Here is a 24,440-nt window from a genome sequence, read left to right as displayed (position 1 = left end):
TTTTCTTTGTTAAAGAGTGACAATTCTGGGTGGTTTTATGTTTTTCGCTTCGTTAGAGAGTAACAATTCTGGGTGGTTAAATGGGTTTTTTTCTTTGTTAGAGAGTAACAATTCTGGGTGGTTAAATGTTTTTTTTTTCTTTGTTAGAGAGTAACAATTCTGGGTGGTTAAATGTTTTTTTTTCTTTGTTAGAGAGTGACAATTCTGGGTGGTTTAATAGTTTTTTTTCTTTGTTAGAGAGTAACAATTCTTGATGGTTTAATGGTTTATTAAGAGAGAGACAATTCTGAGTGGTTAAATATTGTTGTTTTTTCTTTGTTAGAGAGTAACAATTCTTGATGATTTAATGGTTTATTAAGAGAGTGACAATTCTGTGTGGTTTAATGGTTTTCTTTTCTTTTCCGTGTTAGAGAGTGTCAATTCTAGGTGGTTTAATGCTTTTCCAACGTTATCAACCCTTTCATTTCATTTATTTTCAGTTAATTGCCACCCTTTCTCCTAATGCCGTTGTGTCATGGAGACAGCAACTGACTAGAGAATGGAAGGATATCAATATAGTCTTCCATGCTATCTATGCTCGCTGTGTCTGTTATTAGACGTGGCCTTTTTGTCCCGTTTTAATTCATTTGAATATTATCATGGTTTAGAATATACACACGAGCCGAATATTGTTTTTATGAAATTGATCGAATGGTTTCAATTCTATTGAATTAGGGATCATATTGAACTCCCCATCCACCAGCCTTGATGAGTCCTAGAAGGACGGATCAGATGTATGATGAATTGTGTTGAAAGTTACTAATATCGCCTGTGTCTTAAAACTGCTTTGCGTTATGTTTGAGTATATTTTATACACCAAGCGTTTACCTATATGCATCATCTTTTTTTGTTTTGTGTATGAAAACTTAAATTATGTGTTTCATTGACTTTTTCGATTTATAATAATCAATCATTATTAACTATTTATATCTCTACCATCTGCAACGTATGGGTAAAAACAAAACAAAGGGCCTGTTTCCAAAATGTCCCCTTCTCACTGACATTATGACATTATGTCTTTGATGCCCAAAATGACAACTTTATAAAAATATATTTTCACTGACATTATGAAATCTGGGTGTCGGAAAGGTGTAAAATTATTCTTCGGAAAAGAACAAAACTGTAGTTGAGCTAGATAAGAAATTATACGGGGGCAGGCTCCTATGGAGAATTAACATTACTGGAATCAGGCCCTTTATGGGGATGTGTCACCAAGAAATCGGTTCTAAAACAGCACACAGAAGAAACGCAATAACAACACTGATGAACACAGTTCTTTGGATCTTGCAGGATATGCTTTATTCATATTAACTTCTGAGATGGACGTAACTGGACAACGGTTTTGGGGAAGGGGTGTGCTTACAATGTCAAGGCGTAGTGGCGGGAAGAGGCGCGGGGAAAGATGACTGCTCCTCTAATTCATCAACAACCGGAAGTTTACCGTCCTTTGTGTCATAACTACCGGTTGTAGCTCCGTACATTGGTGCTTCTGAAAAAGCTTGCATCAAGTTAACTGTTCCTGCGGAACGAATGTCTTTATACATGTAGCAAATCATCACAAACATACACAGATATATGAATGCCTCTAACGCGTATGCGAATCCGGGAAAGATGGCAGCCGTTGCGCTGTATATATTTACAAACACGACAACACCTAACAGCTTTGATGCTGTCTCGCCACATGCGAGAAGTGAAAATATCTTTCCCGCCTCATCCTCCTCAACCGACTTGCTCAGAAGTGACCTCATAGATGACGTAATCATCCCTGCAAAGGCACCTATCACAACCGACACATACACCATCCATGTTTCTCGACAAAACCCTGCCCAGGTGAGCCGAATAACTTTGCACGTTATTCCAATGAGGAGTAATGCAACGTCCGGGACCTTCATGAACGCCGTCAACAATGGAAGTATCAGAAACAGAGATGATCCCATCACTGCGTAATCCACAGACAACAGATAGCCGTACCAAGATTTTGGCCAGTTGAGTGGGCTTCTGGCAACAAACAGTACTGTGATGTCCATTTCACCGACCTTACAAGTCTGGTTAAGGACTGATGTAAAGAAAAGTATCAAAATTATACTTCTTGTATTTCTTGGTCTTTGTTTGAAAATAACCATAACACTGTCCTTGATGTTTGAAGGTTTAAAAACATCACAACACTCACCCTTAAGTCCTTTATTTTCCACCTTTTTCGATGGAAATGTTATAGAATCGTTCATGGCAAACACTGTGATCAACACAACCGCTGCGTGAATCATCACGATACAACAGAACGTTGTCAGCATGTCCGTAGTGTCTTGGAATAGACCCGAGAGAAGAGACCCAGCAAACAGACCGAAGAAATTCATACCCAGCAGTTTCCCTAGTTTCTTTGTCCTTTCGTCCACCTCCGTTATATCGGATACATAGCTATTCACTGCCATGGTTATAACGGAGCTTTTGCCGAAGATTCCTTGTAGAGATGCCCCCATTAATATCAATGGAATTCGCATTTCTTCAAACATTAGACTAGGTATGTACAACAGAACACCTAAAACACTTCCTATACTCGGGAGGAGCATGGGTAATTTGCGTCCGTAACGATCGCTGTACGCACCACAGAACAATCCTAGAAAAACGGCGGGGAGGTTTACAAGCAAACGATAATACATCAGGTAATTCCCTGCGATACCCTGCACGCGGTTCTCGTGTTCGGGATATTTGTCAAGGTCAAAGCAGACGGAGGCGTTGTACGGAAAAGTCTCCTGACACACTGCCTTCACGATATAAGGACGAGTCGTGGCGTCAAGCATTGATTCTCCTGTCTTATACAGAAAGAATATGAGTTCTACAACTACCATGTCGTACGAACAACAATTTTCCTCCATGTTGATTTTGGTGCTTTTCACTTCCTGTTCCGGTTCGTTTAGCTACGCCTGTAAAGACATTAAGATTTCAAAATGAAACAATAAACAAAAAGAGGATAAGTACTACTTTCCAGAAGCAATATTGGATTTTTAAACGGTCTCCACTCTCCTTACGACCATAACAATGATCAATAAATCATGAACGAAATTCTGCAGCAAGTAGTTATTGTACGCACTTTCAACCTTCGCTCTGGCCATATGTAAGATATTAACAGAGAGACAGTATTAAAAAAATCTCTTCGTTTCAAATAGTAAGTTGTACGGTTTCCAGGTATGCAGTATCCAAACTGACATTATCGCCCTTGTCGTAGCAACATGATTGGCCATATCTTATCAGACACTGTCTGTCTCTATTATCGAACTTATAAATTTCATCATATCAACTTTCAACAAATGAAACTTTAAATGACATCAAAGTATATAACTATATCTACTCACTGTCTACTTTTATTTTCTTTCACACCCCTGTACTAACATTCACACTATATACCTCAATAAATAAGATAACATTGTCGGCGCAGTGGAAAATTGCTAGAGAAATTCGCAGACTGGTTACATCGGATTGTAGATATTTCTTAACAGTTGACAAGTATACAATATGACAGATTGTGATGGCATGGAAAAACGTGAAAAGACAACACAAATAAATCCCTATAAATGACATGCATGTTTTTAACCACTAATCCCCAGCCCATCGGAATGGACTTAAAATGGCTGACCGTGTGGGAATGTCCAACCCGAACGAAAAAGAACCCTCCATGGTTATTCGGTAAAGGGAAACCGTGATAGCGCCGGCGCAGATGTTAGGGTGCGGTGATAATTAGGTAATATATTATTAGGGTGAGGTGATAATTAGGTACTATATTATTGGGGTGAGGTGATAATTAGGTACTATATTATTAGGAAGTTTAGTTGGACTTAAAATTATAGATATAAACCAAATCAATACACTATAGGACCTTCTTCCTCTTAATCCATCATGGTCACAATAGGTCATCCTGACGGAAGCTAAACCCTTGATACAGTCATAATGTATAATGTACCTTACAATAACATTTAAACAAAGCATGGCGCAGCTGTTAATATATAACAATTCGTTATAGTAAAATAAGGCTGCCAATAAGACGTGTTTCTATTATTTCTACTATTTAAAGCGAAGTGTGTCTACATGTACCATTTGCATTTTAAAATTTTAAAGTTAAAACTAACGAGCTATGAAACATACTTGTGGTAAAAATATATGTACTTATCTATTGTAACTTGTATCATTATTATTCATCAAGCTCCTAATGGTGAGGATTGTGTAACTCGTAGGTCTCTTGTCATTTGGTCTAAGTACATTCTACTTACTTATTTATTATTATATTGATTTTTAGAAGATGGAACGCATTTAAATGATTTATAGTGTCGCATAAGCCATAAAATGGCTGAAGTAAATATTTGGTTTTTGTTATTGTTCCTTCAATACCTGTTTTATCATAATCGTACTTACATGTGACACTTATATAAAATATGACTGATTGATTTATTGATTGATTGGTAAATTAAAGACGAAGTTGTTTTCATTATTTAATTGGTAGCGCGAGTGTCATATTAATTAAATGACGTCACTATCATCAAATTAACATTAACACTTATTATACTGCTCTGACGAGTGTCCTCCTATAATACGGAGAACTCGAATTCGCGAAAATCAATCATATATTTACATGACGATTTACAATGACAGATGTTCGGGAGCACCTCGACCGATCCTACAGCGGAAATTGTGTTTGGGATGTATATAATGTATTTGATATTTTCGGAGAGATTGACATTTTTTATTCAGATCAAATTAATTTCCTAACAAAATATTCCTTATATCTCATATTTTAAGTTAAGATAACTAAATCACCCCGTGAAATAGAAAAGGACGATAGGATAATCACCAAGTAAAATAGGACAGGACGATAAGATAACTACCCAGTAAAATAGAGCAGGACGATAGGATAACTACCCAGTAAAATAAAACAGGACGATAGGATAACTACCCGGTAAAATAGAACAGGACGATAGGATAACTACCCAGTAAAATAGAACAGGACGATAGGATAACTACCCCGTGAAATAGGACAGGACGATATGATAACTATCCCGTAAAATAGGACAGAACGATAGGATAACTACCCAGTAAAATAGGACAGGACCATAGAACAACTACATAGTAAAATAGGACATGACGATAGGATAACTACACAGTAAAATAGAACAGGACGATGGGATAGCTACTCAGTTAAATAGAACAGGACGATAGGATAACAACCCAGTAAAATAGAACAGGACGATAGGATAACTACCCCGTGAAATAGGACAGGACCATAGAACAACTACATAGTAAAATAGAACAGGACCATAGGATAAGTACCTCGTGAAATAGGACAGGACGATAGGATAACTACCCAGTAAAATAGGACAGAACGATAGGATAACTACCCCGTAAAATAGGACAGGACGATAGGATAACCACCGGGTAAAATAGAACAGGGCGATAGGATTACAACCCAGTAAAAAAGAACAGGACGATAGGATAACTACCCAGTAAAATAGGACAGGACGATAGGATAACTACCAAGTAAAATAGAACAGGACGATAGGATAACTACCCAGTAAAATAGAACAGGACGATAGGATAACTACCCAGTAAAATAGAACAGGACGACAGGATAACTACACGGTAAAATAGAACAGGACGATATGATACCTACCCCGTAAAACAGGACAGAACGATAGGATAACTACCCTATAAAATAGGACAGGACGACAGGATAACCATCCAGTAAAATAGAACAGGACGATAGGATAACTACCCAGTAAAATAGAACAGGACGATAGGATAACAACCCAGTAAAATACATATATAGGATAACCACACCGTAAAATATAACAAAAAGATAGGAAAACCACCCCGTGAAATAGGACAGGACGATCGGATAACTACCCAGTAAAATAGGACAGGACGATATGATAACAACCCGGTAAAATAAAACAGGACGATAGGACAACTACCCAGTAAAATAGAACAGGACGATAGGATAACTACCCAGTAAAATAGGACAGGACGATATGATAACAACCCGGTAAAATAAAACAGGACGATAGGACAACTACCCAGTAAAATAGAACAGGACGATAGGATAACTACCTCGTAAATAGGACAGGACGATAGGATAACTACAACACGGTAAAATAGGACAGGACGGACGATAGGATAACTACAGTGTAAAATAGGACAGGACGATGGGATGAATATTAATATATAACAAAAGTTATTAAAAAATTGCTTTTATAACTTTACACACTTTTTGTTATCTAAGAAACATCTGACTTCAACATATTTCCCTTGATACAACATATTACCTTTTATACAACATACAGTACCTCCCTTTTATACAACATATCTCCCTTTATAAACATATACCCCCTCATACAACACATTTCCCTTTATACAACACATTTCCCTTTATACAACATATCTCTCTTTATACAACACATTTCCCTTTATAAACATATGTCCCCTCATACAACACATTTCCATTTATAAACATATGTCCCCTCATACAACATATCTCCCTTTATAAACATATACCCCCTCATACAACATATCTCTCTTTATACAACATATCTCCCTTTATACAACACATTTCCCTATATACATAATATCTGTCTTTATACAACATATCTCCCTTTATAAACATATACCCCCTCATACAACATATCTCCCTTTATACAACATATCTCCCTTTATAAAGCACATTTCCCTTTATACAAAATATCTGTCTTTATACAACATATCTCCCTTTATACAAAATATCTCTCTTTATACAACATATCTCTTTTTATACAACATATCTCCCTTTAAAAACATATCTCCCCTTATACAAAATATCTGTCTTTATACAACATATCTCCCTTTGTACAAAATATCTGTCTTTATACAACATATCTCCCTTTATACAAAATATCTGTCTTTATACAAAATATCTCGATTTATACAACATATCTCGATTTATACAACATATCTTTCTTGATATAACACATTTCCCTTTATACAAAAGATCTCGCTTTGATGCCAAGTACATGGTACTTACCTAACCAATGCAGAAAACACGAAAACTCATCCAATTTGATACAACTAAACCTATGTTTGACTCTAAAGTGTAAAAACGAAACAGACGATCACTGGACAAATAAATCCCCAAATATGTTTATATAAGATATATCTTACCATACACCAAAAGAGAATGATCCGTGATTTTATGTCCCAAGTCAAATCAAATGCCACCGCAATCCACCGAGAAATATTATAAACCTTCAAGTTGTCACGACTTTAAGAATGATTCATTTCCGTTTTGTCAATCATCACTCAATTGTTCAAACCGAACTCGCATATGGTTATGAAGGAAGTCTGTCTGTTTCCTCTGGGTTCTAAAAGAGCGGGCTTGACTATTTAATGGATAGTTAGCCATTCAATCAAATTCTGCTAACCAGCCGTAAAAATCACGTTATTATAAATAGTTCTCGGAACGTTGCGGGAACTGGAAGTCCAACTTGCCTGAATAATCAATGGATTGTTTCGGAGCTTTGAGCCCCTTCGTTTTATATCCTTATGTAAATGAGGTTGTGTTGGCGTTTAGAATCAACACCAAAGTATTTCTACAAACAATATTTACATACCATTGTACAATAACGATCGAACTGACATCCATTCTACGTTTGTTCTCAAATGTATTGCTTACTTCCATGCAAACGAATTTTTTTTAAATCCCAATTTTCTCGATATCACGAGCACAAGCATTAGTATATTCACAGCGTGTGTCCTTGTAAGGAATAATGTGGATTCCAGTAATCTGCTTGTGTTATTATTGAATAACAATGATAATTTCCTTTGCGTCAATTATGGTGTAACGCGAGTGCTGGAATAGCGTCTGCATTGTCCCGAGGAACAACACTTGTTTGATACTAGAGTCGTTAGTGTTAACCACCCTTTGATGAATAGAACAATGATTGCCGATAGGGAGGACGGGACTGCTTTCTATCGCGACCGATATGTAAGAGAGCACTATCATTGGGGCTAAACCAGCGTTTATCTTCAGCTTGGCATTTGTCAATATCTGGATCGATTATCAGGCGGTGTTTTGACTAAACCTATCGCCTGTCGTAATGTATTGAACCGGAAGACAAAAGAAATCATATGTTATCATTGGAAGAAAGAGATCTTTGAAATTATTGTTTATTTTCAGTAAGATGATATACAATTATTAAATATTCTAAAATCTAAAAAAAATCGATCTGCCCTCTTTGATACAATATGCACAGGTTTGTTAAGTTCAAATTGTGATGTTTAACAGATGTTAGGAAACACTTTTGGTAACGCTGACTGATGATGGAGAGGTACAGATTAATTAATCGCACTAGTTATAAAGCATTTTACCAAACAATTTACATACAACTCAAGATAAAAAAAACATAAATCTAGTCATTAAACTAAGTTTATGTTTTTGGAAACTACATTGTCTAAAAAAAATAAATTTGGAAAACTACGTCTGTTTACCCTGAATCGATTTCACTTTTCGAAAGATTTTTAAATCGCGTGTAGGAAAGCGGCAATACCGTGGGGATAATACCACCTAGCAATGTCACTTAGGAATTTAATACGGCATTATACAGCTATCGCATCCTTCAAGGACTTGTCAATGATGCTAAGGACACCAGACTGCTGTTTCGTCCTTCAAGTACTTGTAAATGATGCTAGAGACACCATGCAGCTATGTCATCCTTCAATGACTCGTCAATGATGCAAAGGACAGCAGACAGCTGTTTCGTCCTTCTAGGACTCTTCATTGATGCTAGAGACACCATACAGCTATGTCATCCTTCAAGGACTCGTCAATGATGCCTAAGGGCATCATAAAACGGTTTTGTACTTCTAGGGCTCATCAGTGATGCTTGAGACACCATACAGCTATCTCATTCTTCAAGGAGACACCATCAGTGATGCATACAGCTGTACCTGCCTGTTAGGTGTTGTCAGAAATGCTACCATGGGGCAAAGTTATCAGGGGGGCTGGGCCTGTACAAATGATAAATATACGATGAGAGGCGCATAATAACCCTTATTTAAAACGAAGATCAATTTAGTTATTGTTGTAAATTCTGAGTCGGCATCGCTATCAATGGTATGCAGTTCGTTATCTTAGAATGTCTACGGTCTAGATTTTTTCTTTCAGTCCCAAATAAAAACACAGTCTACGGATATTTGTATCAGGGTGATCGACCATGCGCAGAATTGCTCAGACTATATCACCGATGTTTATGGTGGTCTTGGGGAACAAATGATAGATAAACCCAAAACATCCGTTTTGTGAACTAATCCGTCCTTATTGCGAGCAAATCGGTATAAATTCAGCTATATAATTTATATTCACATGTCTTCAATCAAACCATTATTTAACTGTCACTGCTTTCGTTCATTTTACCTGGTAATGACACTGAGAGGAATACTTAAATTAACTGCTAATGGGATTTAGGAACTATAATAAAAGGAATCCCCCCAAGATGTCTAACTTATTACACATTGTATACCTTAAATTTTGTCCCTCTGGTGTTTGCATTACCTAGAGAGCATCTCTTCCGACCCGATCGCCACATCTTCCGGATGAATTTCAATACCCCTACTCCTACATAGGAATCCATTAGTAAAGGTTATTTAACAGTCGTCTTTGATCTCCAAACTACTGATACTGGTGAAGAGGTTTAACTGACGTATATCGATCAACCTTCATTGGTCTGATTTAAGTAAGTTCTTGTGTTATAGGAAGTTGCAGGATGTGCAGTAGTTCACGCGTACTGACGCTAATGACAATCAAATGCACGATATTGCACATGTGGCATCAAATATGGATCTGGTTTCACCCATCAAAAGATTACATCGTCAGCGGAAGTGGATACAACATATTTTTGGTACTCCATATTCCCCTATCCTACAGATTGTGACAAAATCGTTAGCGGAGGTGGATACAACAGAGTTAAGGGCGTCCTACAGATTGAGATAACATCGTCAGCGAATGTTGATAAAACAAATATTTTTGGGCTTTATTTTCCCAAGTCCTAGAGTTTGTTAACTTTTCTTTCATGACCAGCCACTCCTGGTATATACATTGCACGCGATGAACATTCTACTGCTGTTTTGATATTTGTACTAGTAGCGTGAACATGCCGTAACATGAATGTCAACCAATAATGGACATACATTTTACTGTTTAACTGATCAGGAAGAGACGTATACACCACAAACGCTGGAACATGAAGTTATTTACCAAACGTAGGCACGTGCGTCTATTCCTAGGAAATGCATTCTTTTAATTGGTCATCGATTAAATCTTTATTGCAATTGCGAAGCATGTAAACAAATCTTAAAACTATGACATCTCAGGAATCATGTTCTCGTGTTGAATTGATTATTCTACATGTACTGATAGTTTTCACTCGATGTGTAGAACATCTAAAAAACTATATTTCGTAATTACATAATCAAGACTTCAAACTGAGTGTAGTGAAGAAGTAATTGTTCATGGTGGATCATATCGGCCATATGGAACAGGGAACATGCTGGCAAAACAACATGTACAGTATATGTAACCAGTGTTAAGATTCGTATCGACGTAACAATTATGCCTCTCCTATCCTTAACTCGGCCAAAAAATAGTATTATTCAGACATATGACACTTTTTGTATGTTCCATTTAATATTTACTTGCGGTGCTAACATACTTGCAAGAATAGGAACGTTATCCTTATTGTCATTAGTTTAACACCTGGTCCATAGTTAGTGATTTTGCTACTTTACGATGAAATACACTGGTCATAAAAGTAAACGTTTTTGTAAAATCTGAATCATTGCTTGGAGGGTTTAACAAATGATAATTGATGGCTTTAGTGATATTGTAACATATGGTGGATCTGGCTAACAACGTCTATGGAGCAAACAATAGACTACATTGAACCAATTCACGGTACATGAAGAAAAGGTAAATACCAGAATGAAAATGATATGTACGTGCGTGAACCTGGAGCTAAATATCATATGGAATATTGGTAATTGGTGGAAGGTTTGGCAGCAAACGAAAAGGGGAAAACATAGAAATCCGCCAGGTCGTATTAGACCCTTTGTATTTTTTTGTTTTTGTTTTTTTTGTATCGAATGTCAATTATATATTTAATCCATTGTCGTATTGTATTCTGAAAATAACTACTTATACAGATGTTTTATCCAAATCACACACAAGACTGTTCCCCCGAAAAATATATCCGAAACACCCGAAACAATCCAGGAGCTTATATAAATATATCTCTTGTTTAAAAAATATTTTCAAAGGAGATACAATGCATACGATTATAAATGACAAGAAAGAAGATTTAATTAAGGAATGAAACATTATGTTTATTGACCATGACCTGTATTTCTCTATTCTTTCATAAAATGTGTAGACAGTTAGATTGCGAAAAACATTTTTTAACTTCATACAACCAACATAGGGATATTTCAAAACATGGTTTCATAAAAAAAGTGAAGAAGTTGGTTTCAACGAAAATAAAATCCTGTCTAGAGACATAGCTCTATTAAAATTATTCTACGCAAATGAAAGTTTGAATTCAACACAAATAACATACGGTCTAGGGACAAAGCTCGATTGAAGTTCTACGCTAAGTAAAGGTTTTAGACTCAACTCAACTAATATCCGGTCTAGAGAAATACCTCTACTACATGTAATATACTAAAATTACGTCAATGGAAAGGCCGCATTCAACACAAATATCATCAAGTCTAGGGACAAAGCTCTATTGAAGTTTTTCTACGTTATTTTAAAGAATTTAGATTAAACTCAACTATTATCCAGTCTAGAGATATGGCTCTATCAAAATATCCTATGTCAATAAAGAGGTAAGATTCAACACAAATAACATCCGGTCAGGAGACATAGCCTTTCTAAAAATCTTCTACGCTAGTAAAGAAGTTGGATTCAAAACAAATAACATCCAGTCTATAGACATACATGTAGCTCTATTATATTTACCGACGACATTAGACAAGTTGGATTCAACACAAATAATATCCGTCATAAGACATAGCAAAAATAGTTTTATAAAATATTATTTCTAATCAAACCACAGCAAATAGCTAACAAGCTACTTAAAAAGCTGTTGAACACTTCAACTTCATTATTAATGGATTGTTTGCGTTATTACATTAAATCATCCTGTGGCCAACGCAAAGCACGACTAACGGGAACTAAAGTGGAGACAGATTAAAAGCAGTCTGGCCATGTTGTTTTTGATGTGGAGGTGTTCGAGGGCAGATCATTGATCCCTATTGTACAACTTATTCCTTCTGCAGAATGAACAAAATGCTAGCGTAGGGAGCATTTGTTAACGCTATGGATTCTCAATAATCGAAGGTGTGAAGTTGTAAAGTGATCGATGGGCCTCATTAACAGGTGAGACATTCGGTGAGTGCCAAGTCAGAAAAGAGCAATACCGATAATGGAATAATTTATATCATCGCTTTAGGCTCGAAGAGGCTCTCATGACAGTTTCCCAATGTTATCATTAGATTGATGACCTATTACGATAAAACTACAATCACTAATATTTTTGTAAGCGTCCAACGTATAAAATTCTGGCATTCAAGTCTAAATTAATCATCGGGCACAAATCTTGTTCAGGTGGATATTGTGAAGATGAAATTTGACATAGTGCGATGTTAAGCTGTACATGTAGTAGCTTGTGACAGCACGGCTGTGTTACTCGAGACTCGTATCAAATTTGATGCCACTTGAAGACTCAGTGTTTGCGAAGTAAACAAAACATGAGTGACCTTTTGTATTCATGTAATTAATCGTTGTCCCCATTAGCTGCCAGTTATGAAAACAAATATTAACTGGTAATAATAGCCAGGTATTGTCGAATTTCTTTCAATCAAGTATTGGAAATAAAGTTTATTTGGTTAAGCGCAATAAACTATCCAATAAAATTAAGTATTTATAACTGTATTACCTAGTACACAATAACCTATTGTTTGATGAAAGAGACATTTTATGAGGTAAATGTCGAAGTATTGATCCCTACGATGTCGCTGTTTGTTTTATGGTAAACATGTCCTGTAAAATAGGGGGAGGGAACTTGGGACACCCACGGATCATCAAATGATAGTTATAGGGAATGTATTGATCGTCTCCTTAAAGTTTCATACCCGGATATATTTCTTCGACAACATACCATGTGTCGTGCAAGAAGTGATAAAAGAAGGATTGGGCGTCATTAAGCACGTACACTAACAGTAAATCTTGGCCGCTGATTGGTCGAATCTGAGTTTACTATATCTCGTCTGAACACTTTCATTGTTGACGGTAATGTCAACAGAAATCAATCAGACTGATTGTGCTATCAATATAATTCTTCAATAGTACGTTTTAAAAATGTAACTTACCACTTTCTATATTACAGGCAATGTACTACACATTGTCTTTAGGTTATGCAACTATCTGCAAGTTCCATTACCATTTACTAATCTAGAAAATACATGTATGGCATGGACAATATGTTATTGTAAAATTCAAACTAATTTTACCTTTGGCCTCGAGGTCAAGGTGACAATGACCTAACGGAAGTGTCATCAACATCAACAAGTTATGGCCCATGCAAGAAATTGTAAGAAGAATATGAATTCGTACTTATACCACCTTATGTCTCCCTTCATTCAGTTTATAATATTTACCATTGTATGGCACTGCCACTATATAACCCTACCAATTCAGTTGCGAGTTCACCAGCTTATGAACTGCCAACTGAAATTTGAATTTGAAAATTTCAAAAAAAAAATCGCACCACAAATAAAAAATCCACAGATGGTAAATATAAGCATTGTACGGCTTTCAGTTGGCATTCATAGTCAATATGAATGCCAACTAGACAGAGGCAAATTCCATGAAGCGAACTAGCGCTTCATGTTGAATTTGCCTCTGTCCAGCCGTTCAATGCTTAAATAATTACATTTACACTGCAGCCCCACTATATAACTTTACCAAGCTCACTTGGAAGTTATGAGTTCATAACTTCCAAATCTTTATCATGACGTCATTATTATAATGACGTCATAATTGTCACGTCGGCGATAACGAAAGATGGCTAGCGCTCTTCATTAAATTTGCCTTTGTCCAGTTGGCATTCATCAGCCCATAACTTCCAAATTAAAGCAGTTCAATGCTTAAATGTTCTAACAGTGTATGTTGTAATTATGACAATGAATCCACTTCCTGATAATGTCTCACAAAAACCAAAGAAGATTTGCAAGACCCGTCATTCGACTGCACAGATTACAAAACAAGCAGTTCAGTACAGCAAATCCGGATATTCCGTCGCCGCCGGCATGGACTTTTAGTTTCGTGCTTGATTAAAGAATTAGACTCACCAGCCTTGGTCAATATTGAATGTATTTAGAGAGGACAAATCGCTCATAAATGAGTTCATTAATTGAAGTACATGTACACGTTTTCCATTCAAACATTTATTGACATTGACCTACCATAGAAATATAAAGATACGGATTAGACCGGAACCTGTTTAAAACAGACATTCAGGTTTTATTTATATACTAAACGTTATAAATAAAACCTTACAGTAATTTTCAGTAAATTTTAAACCTGAAAATACAAGGAGTTGTCTCCCTTGTCGTCCATTTCATACGAACACTCACACTAAAGTATGGTACGACGCAAAACACGCATAACTTATGCTCAGTTGATTAGGAAACGATGATTTGTAGACTAAGGTCTGTCTAAGCTGAAACACGTAAGACGTTTTCAGCTGATTATTTTCGGATAATATATTTTCAAATTACAATACAAAACAACAACAAAAAATATGAAATAAAATAAATTGAAATTTAAAAAAAAAAGGAATAGAAAAATAAAACTGTCGGATAGGAGAATATAGATAAGAATACATGATAATCCAGTTGATACAGCTTACTGCCGTGAATGGAGTGACTAAATGTGGTAATTACAGATATACACATATGTAACTAAAATTTACATTATTCCAAAATGGCTTCAGTTCTCTCTGGAAGGCGAATTATTCAAAGAATGCCAGAACGTTGGTATGGTGACCGGGTAATTACTTTTAACGGATTCAAAGTGATTTCTCAGATAGAAATTGTGTAAATTCTATAGACAAGGAATTTCTTTCTCTTCAAGATCGTCTGTTATGTCGAAAAGTGCCAAGTCTAACAGTTGAGTGACATTTTTGAATTTTATTAGTGTACTTAAAGATTAAATATGCTGGCCGTGTAGCGCTGGAATCAATATATAATGAAAGTAACAGACTCGGTCCTTTCACAACCAGCCAACTCCATCTAAGATGGCTCTCGTAATAGGCTAGAGGTAGAATCGATTTCAGAGCAAAATGGTGCTTCATGCTAAGATTGTACTTTTGAGTTTGGAAGCTGGTGATTCGGGTACATCTGTATGTTTGTATTGAAAGGAACAATACCTGTGTCGTCTATACAGATTTCGTTGAAGTAATGCTATATGTCTATACAGGTCTTGGATTGACACTATATATGTGTAGTATTCGATAAATATATATGTTTTCCAATATAGATAGGTTTTCTAATATAAGCTTTAAGATGTAAATTGTGTATATCATTTCCATTTCGATATTCACATTTCTACGACAACACAAAGTAAAACAAATAATTCAGTATGGAACCATTTTGTAGTTTATCTGGATTACGTACATAGCTGGCAGAACATAGAGCTGTGGCCCGACATTTTCCTCTGAAGTAGACGAAACATGACATATTAATGAACGACACGATTAGATATAGATACAGCTTGATGACGTACCAAAGTCAATAGCGGGATTGACACCTGTGTATTAGTACAATGACCGATATTTAACATTTTTTCATCTGACCAGTTAATGATAAACTTGGTATTACACACCTACAGTAATGAGATATCACGTGAATATCATCCTCGTAGCCATTAGTGACCAATCGTAAATTGTACGTGGCTACAAGTGTTCCATCAGCATATTGTAGGCTTGCAGTGTAGGTGATAATATGAAAAACATTTTTCTTTTCAAATCATCAAACATCTCTATCATTTTTTTGTGTGGTGGCATAGACTTGATATGAAGACCATTTGATGGGGATATTCTATAAACGAATCACGTGCAATAGTGAAAAGCTTTTTTTATTTTTTTTTTCCATAACAATGGCTTTACCAACATTAGCAAAACATGCACGTTTCCCTTTCTGTAGGACATGGACGAATGTCAACCTCTGATATGGTTCAATCTGATATTACTAGCCGTTCTGTTTTCAATAGTGTCCTTGTCGTGTCGACTCTCTCACTGTTCCGGGTAGAATGGACAACCCTCCCTATTTTTTCAAGTGAGGTAGCCACCATCTGCTACAAAGATACCCTGTCTAAACTACCATGTTGGTTAATTAGGCAACAAATCCAATTCCAACTTTGAAATGGTTTTAGATTTTTATTTCTATTTTAAATTTAGTGTATGATTTCGTTTAGCTATTATTAAGCTGAATTATATGCGTTGTTCTGTTACATCTCGCTTGTTTGTTTTTATAGGTCTACATCTTCTGCGCGCGCGCGTGCGCGCGTGCGTGTACTTTTATAACCCGTTCCGCTCAATCTATTACGAATTTCTTACTTAAACTTAAATTAGAGAGCGTTCTTAATAATTGTAGAGACTCCAGTTCCCACTCCATTGTCCACTTACTTAATGTCACAACAGAATCACAGTAACCCATTTTTGTGTATACAATGCACGGTTTGTTTCACTGTATCGGTGTGTTATCCTTTCATTCTTTTTTTTAAACAAAAAACAAAACAAAGACAAACAAAAAAACTCAGACAAACAAAAAACAATCAGGGCGGTAATGCTGTGACAGTATTTATATATTCTGTTTGATATATACCCTACCCGGTGTGTACCTGTCCATCTACCCACCTGGATTATACTCTCATGCTAAACGGACCTTCTCACAACCTACAGTCAGTATAACAGTCTCAATGGTGAGAACATTTCAGAAAAAAAACAGATATCGCAAATACTTAAATGAAAAATTTTGCAATACTGGGGTCGAAATAGGAAGTTAGTTTGATTCAAGTTTACCAAATTTAGATTATGATGCCACTAGAATTTCCCATCCCATTAACCACACATTCATTGTAGCTTGGTAGGAGAAATAAAAGATTTACGTAATAGAAAAGCACTGATATTGACGAAATTTCTGTCAAATTATTGAAATTAGCATGTGTTCGTTCCCTACTGACCGGAAAATTGCAGAAGTCACCCCAATTTTTTTTTAAATCTGGTGACATGACTTCTTTAAATGAAAAACATACATTTTTTTTTATATCAGTCCTCTCTGTTTTAATGAAACACGTACATTACCCTTTTTAAAATAGATGTCATCAAATGAATTGCTTTATTCCAAATATGGCTTCGGACCTGACCAATTCAAGGAAACTGCGCTTTGAATAGTTCAAAATGCCCAGAAGTATTGGCATTTTAACAGCTGTTTTGTTATAGATTTACCGAAAACCTCTGATACTGATGACGTGGTGTTACTAAAATTAAGACTTACGGCGTTCCAGAAAAAAAAATCAATACAATTTTTCAGATCGATCATTTTAAAAGCGTATTAAAATCCTTCAAAATATATTTTTGTGCTAATAAATGTTCGATACTATTTGTTCATACTCATACTTCGTGTGAATGATCAGTGACAATGTATCCCTTTCGGAATGTTAAGATTGAGTCAATAAAAAACGATCAGAGGTAACTAAGTTAGGACCTTTATAAATCGAGTAAGTGAATGACCAAAATAAAAAGGGTTTAACCTAACGAAACCTCAACGTATGCTTACTAGTTACTAAAAAAAAGTCAAAACATTGAAGTAGACGATGTTATCATTAAAACTGTCCATTGAAGTAGACGATGTTATAATTAAAACTGACCATTAAAGTAAACGATGTTATAATTAAAACTGACCATTAAAGTAAACGATGTTATAATTAAAACTGTCCATTGAAGTAAACGATGTTATCATTAAAACTGTCCATTGAAGTAAACGATGTTATCATTAAAACTGTCCATTGAAGTAAACGATGTTATCATTAAAACTGTCCATTGAAGTAAACGATGTTATCATTAAAATTGTCCATTGAAGTAAACGATGTTATCATTAAAACTGTCCATTGAAGTAAACGATGTCATCATTAAAACTGTCCATTGAAGTAAACGATGTTATAATTAAAACTGTCCATTGAAGTAAACGATGTTATCATTAAAACTGTCCATTGAAGTAAACGATGTCATCATTAAAACTGTCCATTGAAGTAAACGATGTTATAATTAAAACTGTCCATTGAAGTAAACGATGTTATAATTAAAACTGTCCATTGAAGTAAACGATGTTATCATTAAAACTGTCCATTGAAGTAAACGATGTTATTAAAACTGTCCATTGAAGTAAACGATGTTATAATTAAAACTGTCCATTGAAGTAAACGATGTTATAATTAAAATTGTCCATCGAAGTAGAAGACGCCATCCTTAAAACTGTCCATTGTTTCTAACTACATGTACTTGGAGTTTTTTATTGACAGTTTCTTTACAATAACAACATGCTTTTATTTGCAACTACGAGATATATATTAAGTGTAAAATGATATTTTACTTCAGCCAGCTTCAACTGTTTAAGGCTTTGATCTGGATCACTATTATTATATTTTTAAGAAATATGCATTAACTGACAAAATCATCCACGATGGAATTTCTGATACTGTAAAACAAAACGCTTTACTTATATCAGCTAGGTTTGAACCAGGACAGCCTTTTCTTTTGCACGATAACATTTATATTCTTAAATACAGAACAGGTTTCGACAAGCGTTCTTTTAGATATATACTGTACTTGTACTGTTCTGTGGAATAATCTAATGTTTGTAAAAACTATACTTAATCATTTAAGTCATGTTTTGATTTAGACACTTCGAAATATGCGTTGATGAACATTGTAAAATGCATCTTTACAGGATCATATTGTAAACTACAGCAAAGTTTTAATATGTTACGTTATCTAAAGATAAGAATCGATTGTTATTGGTATTGTGGATTTGTAATCTATTGCTATCTGTCCGGGCTGTTACATATTAGTTAGCGCTTACATATTTACAGATGAATAGACAAATATCAATATTCTTGTTATAATATACGATAGCAGGATGTCGGCCTACCGATTCATCAAATGACATTTACACGTCCAAATGAGTTCTTCACGACCGAATTATCATTTCCACATAAGGCAATACTCTTGATATTGCAAGTCTACACAATTTCTATATATCATATATCATTGCTTAGCATGGTTGAAATAAAGAACTGATAATAAAAAAAAATTTCGAAAAAAGGTCTGCGATTATGAGAAAAGCTCTCATAACATAATATAATAAGATTCGTTTTCGTGATTATCGTACCTGCGCCCTTCGCCAGTCTCTTTATCGTTTCCCTTTTCGTCAGCATCCATCTACATATCACCAGAAACCAGAATATCTGAAGAACAGGAATTTGAACTATGCATACAGAATCATTTAAGTAAAGTTTTTCTACCATTCCCTAGAATGCTATGACGATGGTATTTTAAATATATTATTTACTTCAACAGTAAGATGATAACGTGTTGATTTCTGATTACTTAGATTAAAATTTTCCTAAATTATGCTCCAAGTTTTAAATCTTTAAATATTCAGCCCCGAGGGGTGTAGTAAACGTAATCACGAGTTCAAGAGTTAGATTTGCCGGCGTCTCTCACAAAAGACTGATATATTCCATAAATATACAGGGTATATAACGAGACAGAGCCACAGTGATTTACATGAGGATGTATAGCCTAGCGTCTGTATAACATACGGATTTATAGTCTCCCTAGTAATGGTATTGACCTCGTCAGCCTAATATGTTATACAACTGGTGTGCCTTCTAACAAAAGCTTGGTTTGGTGTCACGGGGTACAAACACAAAATCAAGAAATGAATCCTGTTTACTGTTTATATAAAAAGAATCTATTAGTTTGTAAAAAGCGAACTTTTCCGCAGATTTTTAAAACAATTTTGTGTGTATTACGCAAATTAAATACAAATTTAATATAGTCCATAAAAAAATAATTGCTTGACGTAAAAAAAAAATGATATACTGGAAGTTGACTTTAAGTTATACGATATTCAAGGCCCTGCCTCTCCTCTCACCAGGGAACCTCCTTTGATACACCACTGAACCTCATTCATCCATTCGATCAAAATCATGATAGTCCTACAGAAGAAGTACTTTAAAGGATTTCCCTCTTTTTCCCTCACTGGACCCGATTTTCGCTCCTAGGGGAACTAGATCTCCCATTGACAGAGGTGAAATTCGATGAAAACCCTTTATTCGTATAGAATAAGAAATAAGAAGATTTTTGAAGAACTTCTTTAAACTGGCACCACCCTGAGGCCCCTACGGCAGCAGAAGGAGTTTAAAGAATTCAATTATTTCCCCATTTAGCCCTGTCTGTCTGCTCCAAGTGCTGCCATACCTTACATTTATGCGAATGTGTTACCGTTACCCTTTGGATAAATCTGACCAAATTTTAACAAAATCCGCCAGGTGGTGATTTTTCAAGACACGACGAACTCTGTGCCATGGCATTGGTGGTCAAACTTGTTAACGTGCAAATGATTATTTATCTATCGCCCAACTTGTAAGACACATCGACAGTATTTGGTAACAGTTCAGTGTTTATATTTGCCTTTTGACTTATTCATTTTTCTTAAACGAAAGGGGCATCTATAATTGCCACTTACGAAAACACTGACGTCAGGAAGTTAAACTCTCAAAACAGACGATATTTCTAGTAAAATTCATTGTGTCATCATAAACAACGAGCGCATAAGATGGTTTGAACAAACACTTTTTCATTTCTTCACAACGTTATAATTATTGCAATTCTTACTAATGTTTTTGAGATACTCGAACGCTACCAAGGAAACTATCAGTAGGCGGCAATTTATCCAAGGACGTTCGTTTGAAGCAGATATTTCATGTCTAATGGCAGTTGAAAACATTGGCAATTTCGTATCTGGAATAGCGCTTTTATTTTGTGCTAATTTCGTATTTGATAATAACAGAATTAAGCCATTATTCTAGATTCATAAAGTTGCCTTTATTATTTGTCGATAATTGTCCTACAAAGCGTATAACCAAAACAAACAATTAGGAAAGGTCATGCTCCAGAGATCTTATGGAATATATATTGGAAAAAAAAAAATCCTTAAAAAACTGGATCTCCGTTTTATTTTAAGTTTTGCACATGTATATCCAACAAAATGTTACCTGGTATGCTTTTAGAGGGATCATGACCTTTGAGTAATCAGTAATTTACCCGTGACGTACAGAATTGTGGCACGAAGATAGGTGTCCACTGGTTATCAATATGTCGTACAATTAAAAAGTGGGCAGTAAAATGCAAATGTCTTCATATTTCAGTCTATTAAAAGTTAACACTTCATCAAAATCTTAAACTAACCTCCTGACAGTGATAATCTTGCTTTAGCTTTAATTCCTTTCCGAAAAAATCTGTGTAATGAATTACATTGCACGAGAAAAAAATACATTTATAATGTGGCACGGTGCCTTAGATATTAATACACTTTTAGCATCTTTGTTAATAAAACCGAAGAAAATCAAGGCTTCAAAATATACTGTTTGCTGATAACGGTATTCGTAGTCAGCTAATTCAATGCTCATGAATACTGACGGAATTACGTCAGCTTATAGTGTCTGTATGTAGATTGTAATGAATAATAGATTCACAAACAACAAACGTATATAGCTTTCACTTGACGACGCATGCTCATTCTTTGACACAATGTTGTAGTCATTAGTACGTTTAGTGCACGTTTGTATAACCTATCGGATGGACATGGCCAATTTCGTGTCTGCCCTATGTTTTATCATTTTCGAAATATGACATTTTGTTATCATAAGGCCCCGGCCCACAGATGCATGTAACGATTCCCGTTCGTTTCACCCAAATACGGTGTATAGTGAGTATCATTTTTGTTTAGTCGATTTTCTTTTTTCTATAGTGAAACCGATGAGAATCAGGGCATTTTTCTCATTACTCATAATGCATGTTTGCTAGTGTGATTTTGGCTCTTGTTTGTACGTTGAAGACGAACATGGTTTGTTGTTCGGCCTATGTGTGTGTTTTGAGGACGAACATGGTTTGTTTTTCGGCCCATGTGTGTGTTTTGAGGAGGAACATGGTTTGTTGTACGGCCCTCGTGTGTGCTTTGAAGACGAACATGTTTGTTTTTGGCCTTTCTGGACATGGACTATTCTTAAGTCTATGTGTGCGGTTTGAAGGATAATTGTCATAGTCATGGATGATAGTTAATCCGTTTGATTTAGAGGAAGGACGTGAGTTACTGTTCTGCTTAAGAGTATAATTTTATCACTTTACGAATGGTCAGAGCAGTCGTATATATCCGTCGTAAATGAATGTCAGGAAGTGTTTTTTACTTGGCAAACGTACTATAGATAGTAGGAACATGTCAATATCAAAGATAAGAGATTAAGCAATTTTTGAGAATTTCATATTTTTGTCAGTTAAGAGGAACATATTGCTCCATTAAGTGTGACCAGAGTATATACGAAAAAAAATCATTTAATGCAGTCATTATGTCATTATAATGACATCCGTAATACTATTAATGAATAAGGTATCAGGTATCTTTACTGATTACAACTAGTTGCTGGTTTACACTACTGTTAATACTGTACGTATTATTTATATATATATATATATGCATTTATAGTAAGACTTAAATATTTTAAACTGACCACGATTATTAGACTTCGAATATAACAATCTGACAACACATACACATAACAATACACAATCTGACATATATATAGTATTGAGATACCCAGAAATCTTTTGTCCATGACAAGCGATTTTCGAAACAATATAAAACATATAAACAAGGCTTTACAATTAAACAGCTATAACATTCAAAACCGGACATGTTCCTTATGACTGATCTTGACATACGCCAGTGTATATAAATACTGTTAAATAGGTTTCAAGTGTGATAGTGTTTATTGATATAACGAGGCTTAACAAATGAAAGAGTTTCTCATCAAACACAATATTAAATGCTTATACATACCTTTGGGAACTTAAAACGATGTCCAGATTTACTACGTTGTAGTCAAACACTTGATTTATCTTGCAAACTTGGCGACCTTACTTCCATTAATCAAAGTCAAGTTGAATTACTTGACTAGCAGGAGTAAGGGAGTGACAAATAGATTGGCTGTTCCATGGGTGGGCCGCGTACGTCATGTTATGCCGACGTCAGCCGTCGACTGAGCTTGGTATTACCCCTGAAACAGGCAGTTGATCTGTCGACATCAGTTGTATACTGAGTACTATTTTACCAATACCAGACAGACTAGGCCACAGAATCGATCACTGTGTTACAATCTCCCACGTAAGAGTTCGACCAGGAGGGCCAAGATTCATTAGTTTGACAACGCTTTAAACAGTAAAATATTAGTATGATCGGTATTCAAAGTGTATTTATTCTGTTGAAGTGTCCCTATCCCCGAATATGATTACAGTGGATGCAATGCATAAATGTTTTTACAACTTTCATTATAAAACAGTTGACGTGAAAATGACAATAAACAGTAATTACTTTAAACAAATGACAGCTAAATTCGTGTTGTGAAGTACAGGTAAGCTTAATTAGTTGTGAATAGTTTAAAGAATGTGAATTAAATCAATTGTACGTTGAATGTTTTACTAACCCTAAACATGTGAAATTAGGTATTATATTGATCAAAATTGGAAAGTACACTCTTGCAATAATGAAATGTTATATTGACAAAAGTGTATGTTAGAATATTACTTCTTTCATCTTTCCTAGCGACCCTAAACCAACAGATCTGCAAGTCGATAGATCAGGGCGTCAAATCGTCTGAAGCAGGTCAGATGCAGATTGAATACACAAAGCAGTATTTAGCAGAAACGGTTTGACAATGTATATTATATTGGATGTGTGTAGATGGATAGACACATGCCAACCACACGTTTATAATGACAGACAATTTGAAGTAAGAATTTATTTAGAAAACAACTGTAAATGGTGACCGGGAAAGCAAAAATAATTTATAGTCGACATACCCTGTTTGTATAATATTAACACCGTAATTTTGACAAACCTTTCAAGTGTACATGTTTATATACGATATGATGTATACTGAAAATGTAGTATTTTAAATATAAACGAATAACTTACCTGTGTGTTATCTTAGA

At 35.3% G+C, this 24,440-nt stretch overlaps 1 protein-coding gene across 3 annotated transcripts; it reads right to left on the bottom strand.

The window, feature by feature from the left end:
- Positions 1-1,312: 1,312 nt before the first annotated feature.
- LOC117333741 (solute carrier family 46 member 3-like) lies at positions 1,313-23,514 on the bottom strand. 3 transcript variants are annotated; one of them, XM_033893166.1, is made up of 3 exons: positions 23,290-23,514; positions 19,558-19,633; positions 1,313-2,960 (listed from the first exon to the last, which is right to left on the bottom strand). In XM_033893166.1, exon 3 carries the CDS (start codon positions 2,910-2,912, stop codon positions 1,407-1,409), a length of 1,506 nt encoding a protein of 501 aa, XP_033749057.1. In that variant the 5' UTR covers positions 2,913-2,960; positions 19,558-19,633; positions 23,290-23,514; the 3' UTR covers positions 1,313-1,406. The 3 variants fall into 3 exon arrangements, with proteins under 3 accessions (XP_033749057.1, XP_033749058.1, XP_033749056.1); XM_033893167.1 differs by lacking the exon at positions 19,558-19,633; XM_033893165.1 differs by lacking the exons at positions 19,558-19,633; positions 23,290-23,514 and adding an exon at positions 7,216-8,018.
- Between the last annotated feature and the right edge of the window lie 926 nt (positions 23,515-24,440).

Source organism: Pecten maximus, chromosome 8 (genome assembly GCF_902652985.1).
Source record: "Pecten maximus chromosome 8, xPecMax1.1, whole genome shotgun sequence".
Classification (NCBI taxonomy): domain Eukaryota; kingdom Metazoa; phylum Mollusca; class Bivalvia; order Pectinida; family Pectinidae; genus Pecten; species Pecten maximus.
Note: the sequence above shows the minus strand (reverse complement) of the source record. Positions and strands in the feature narration are given on the sequence as shown.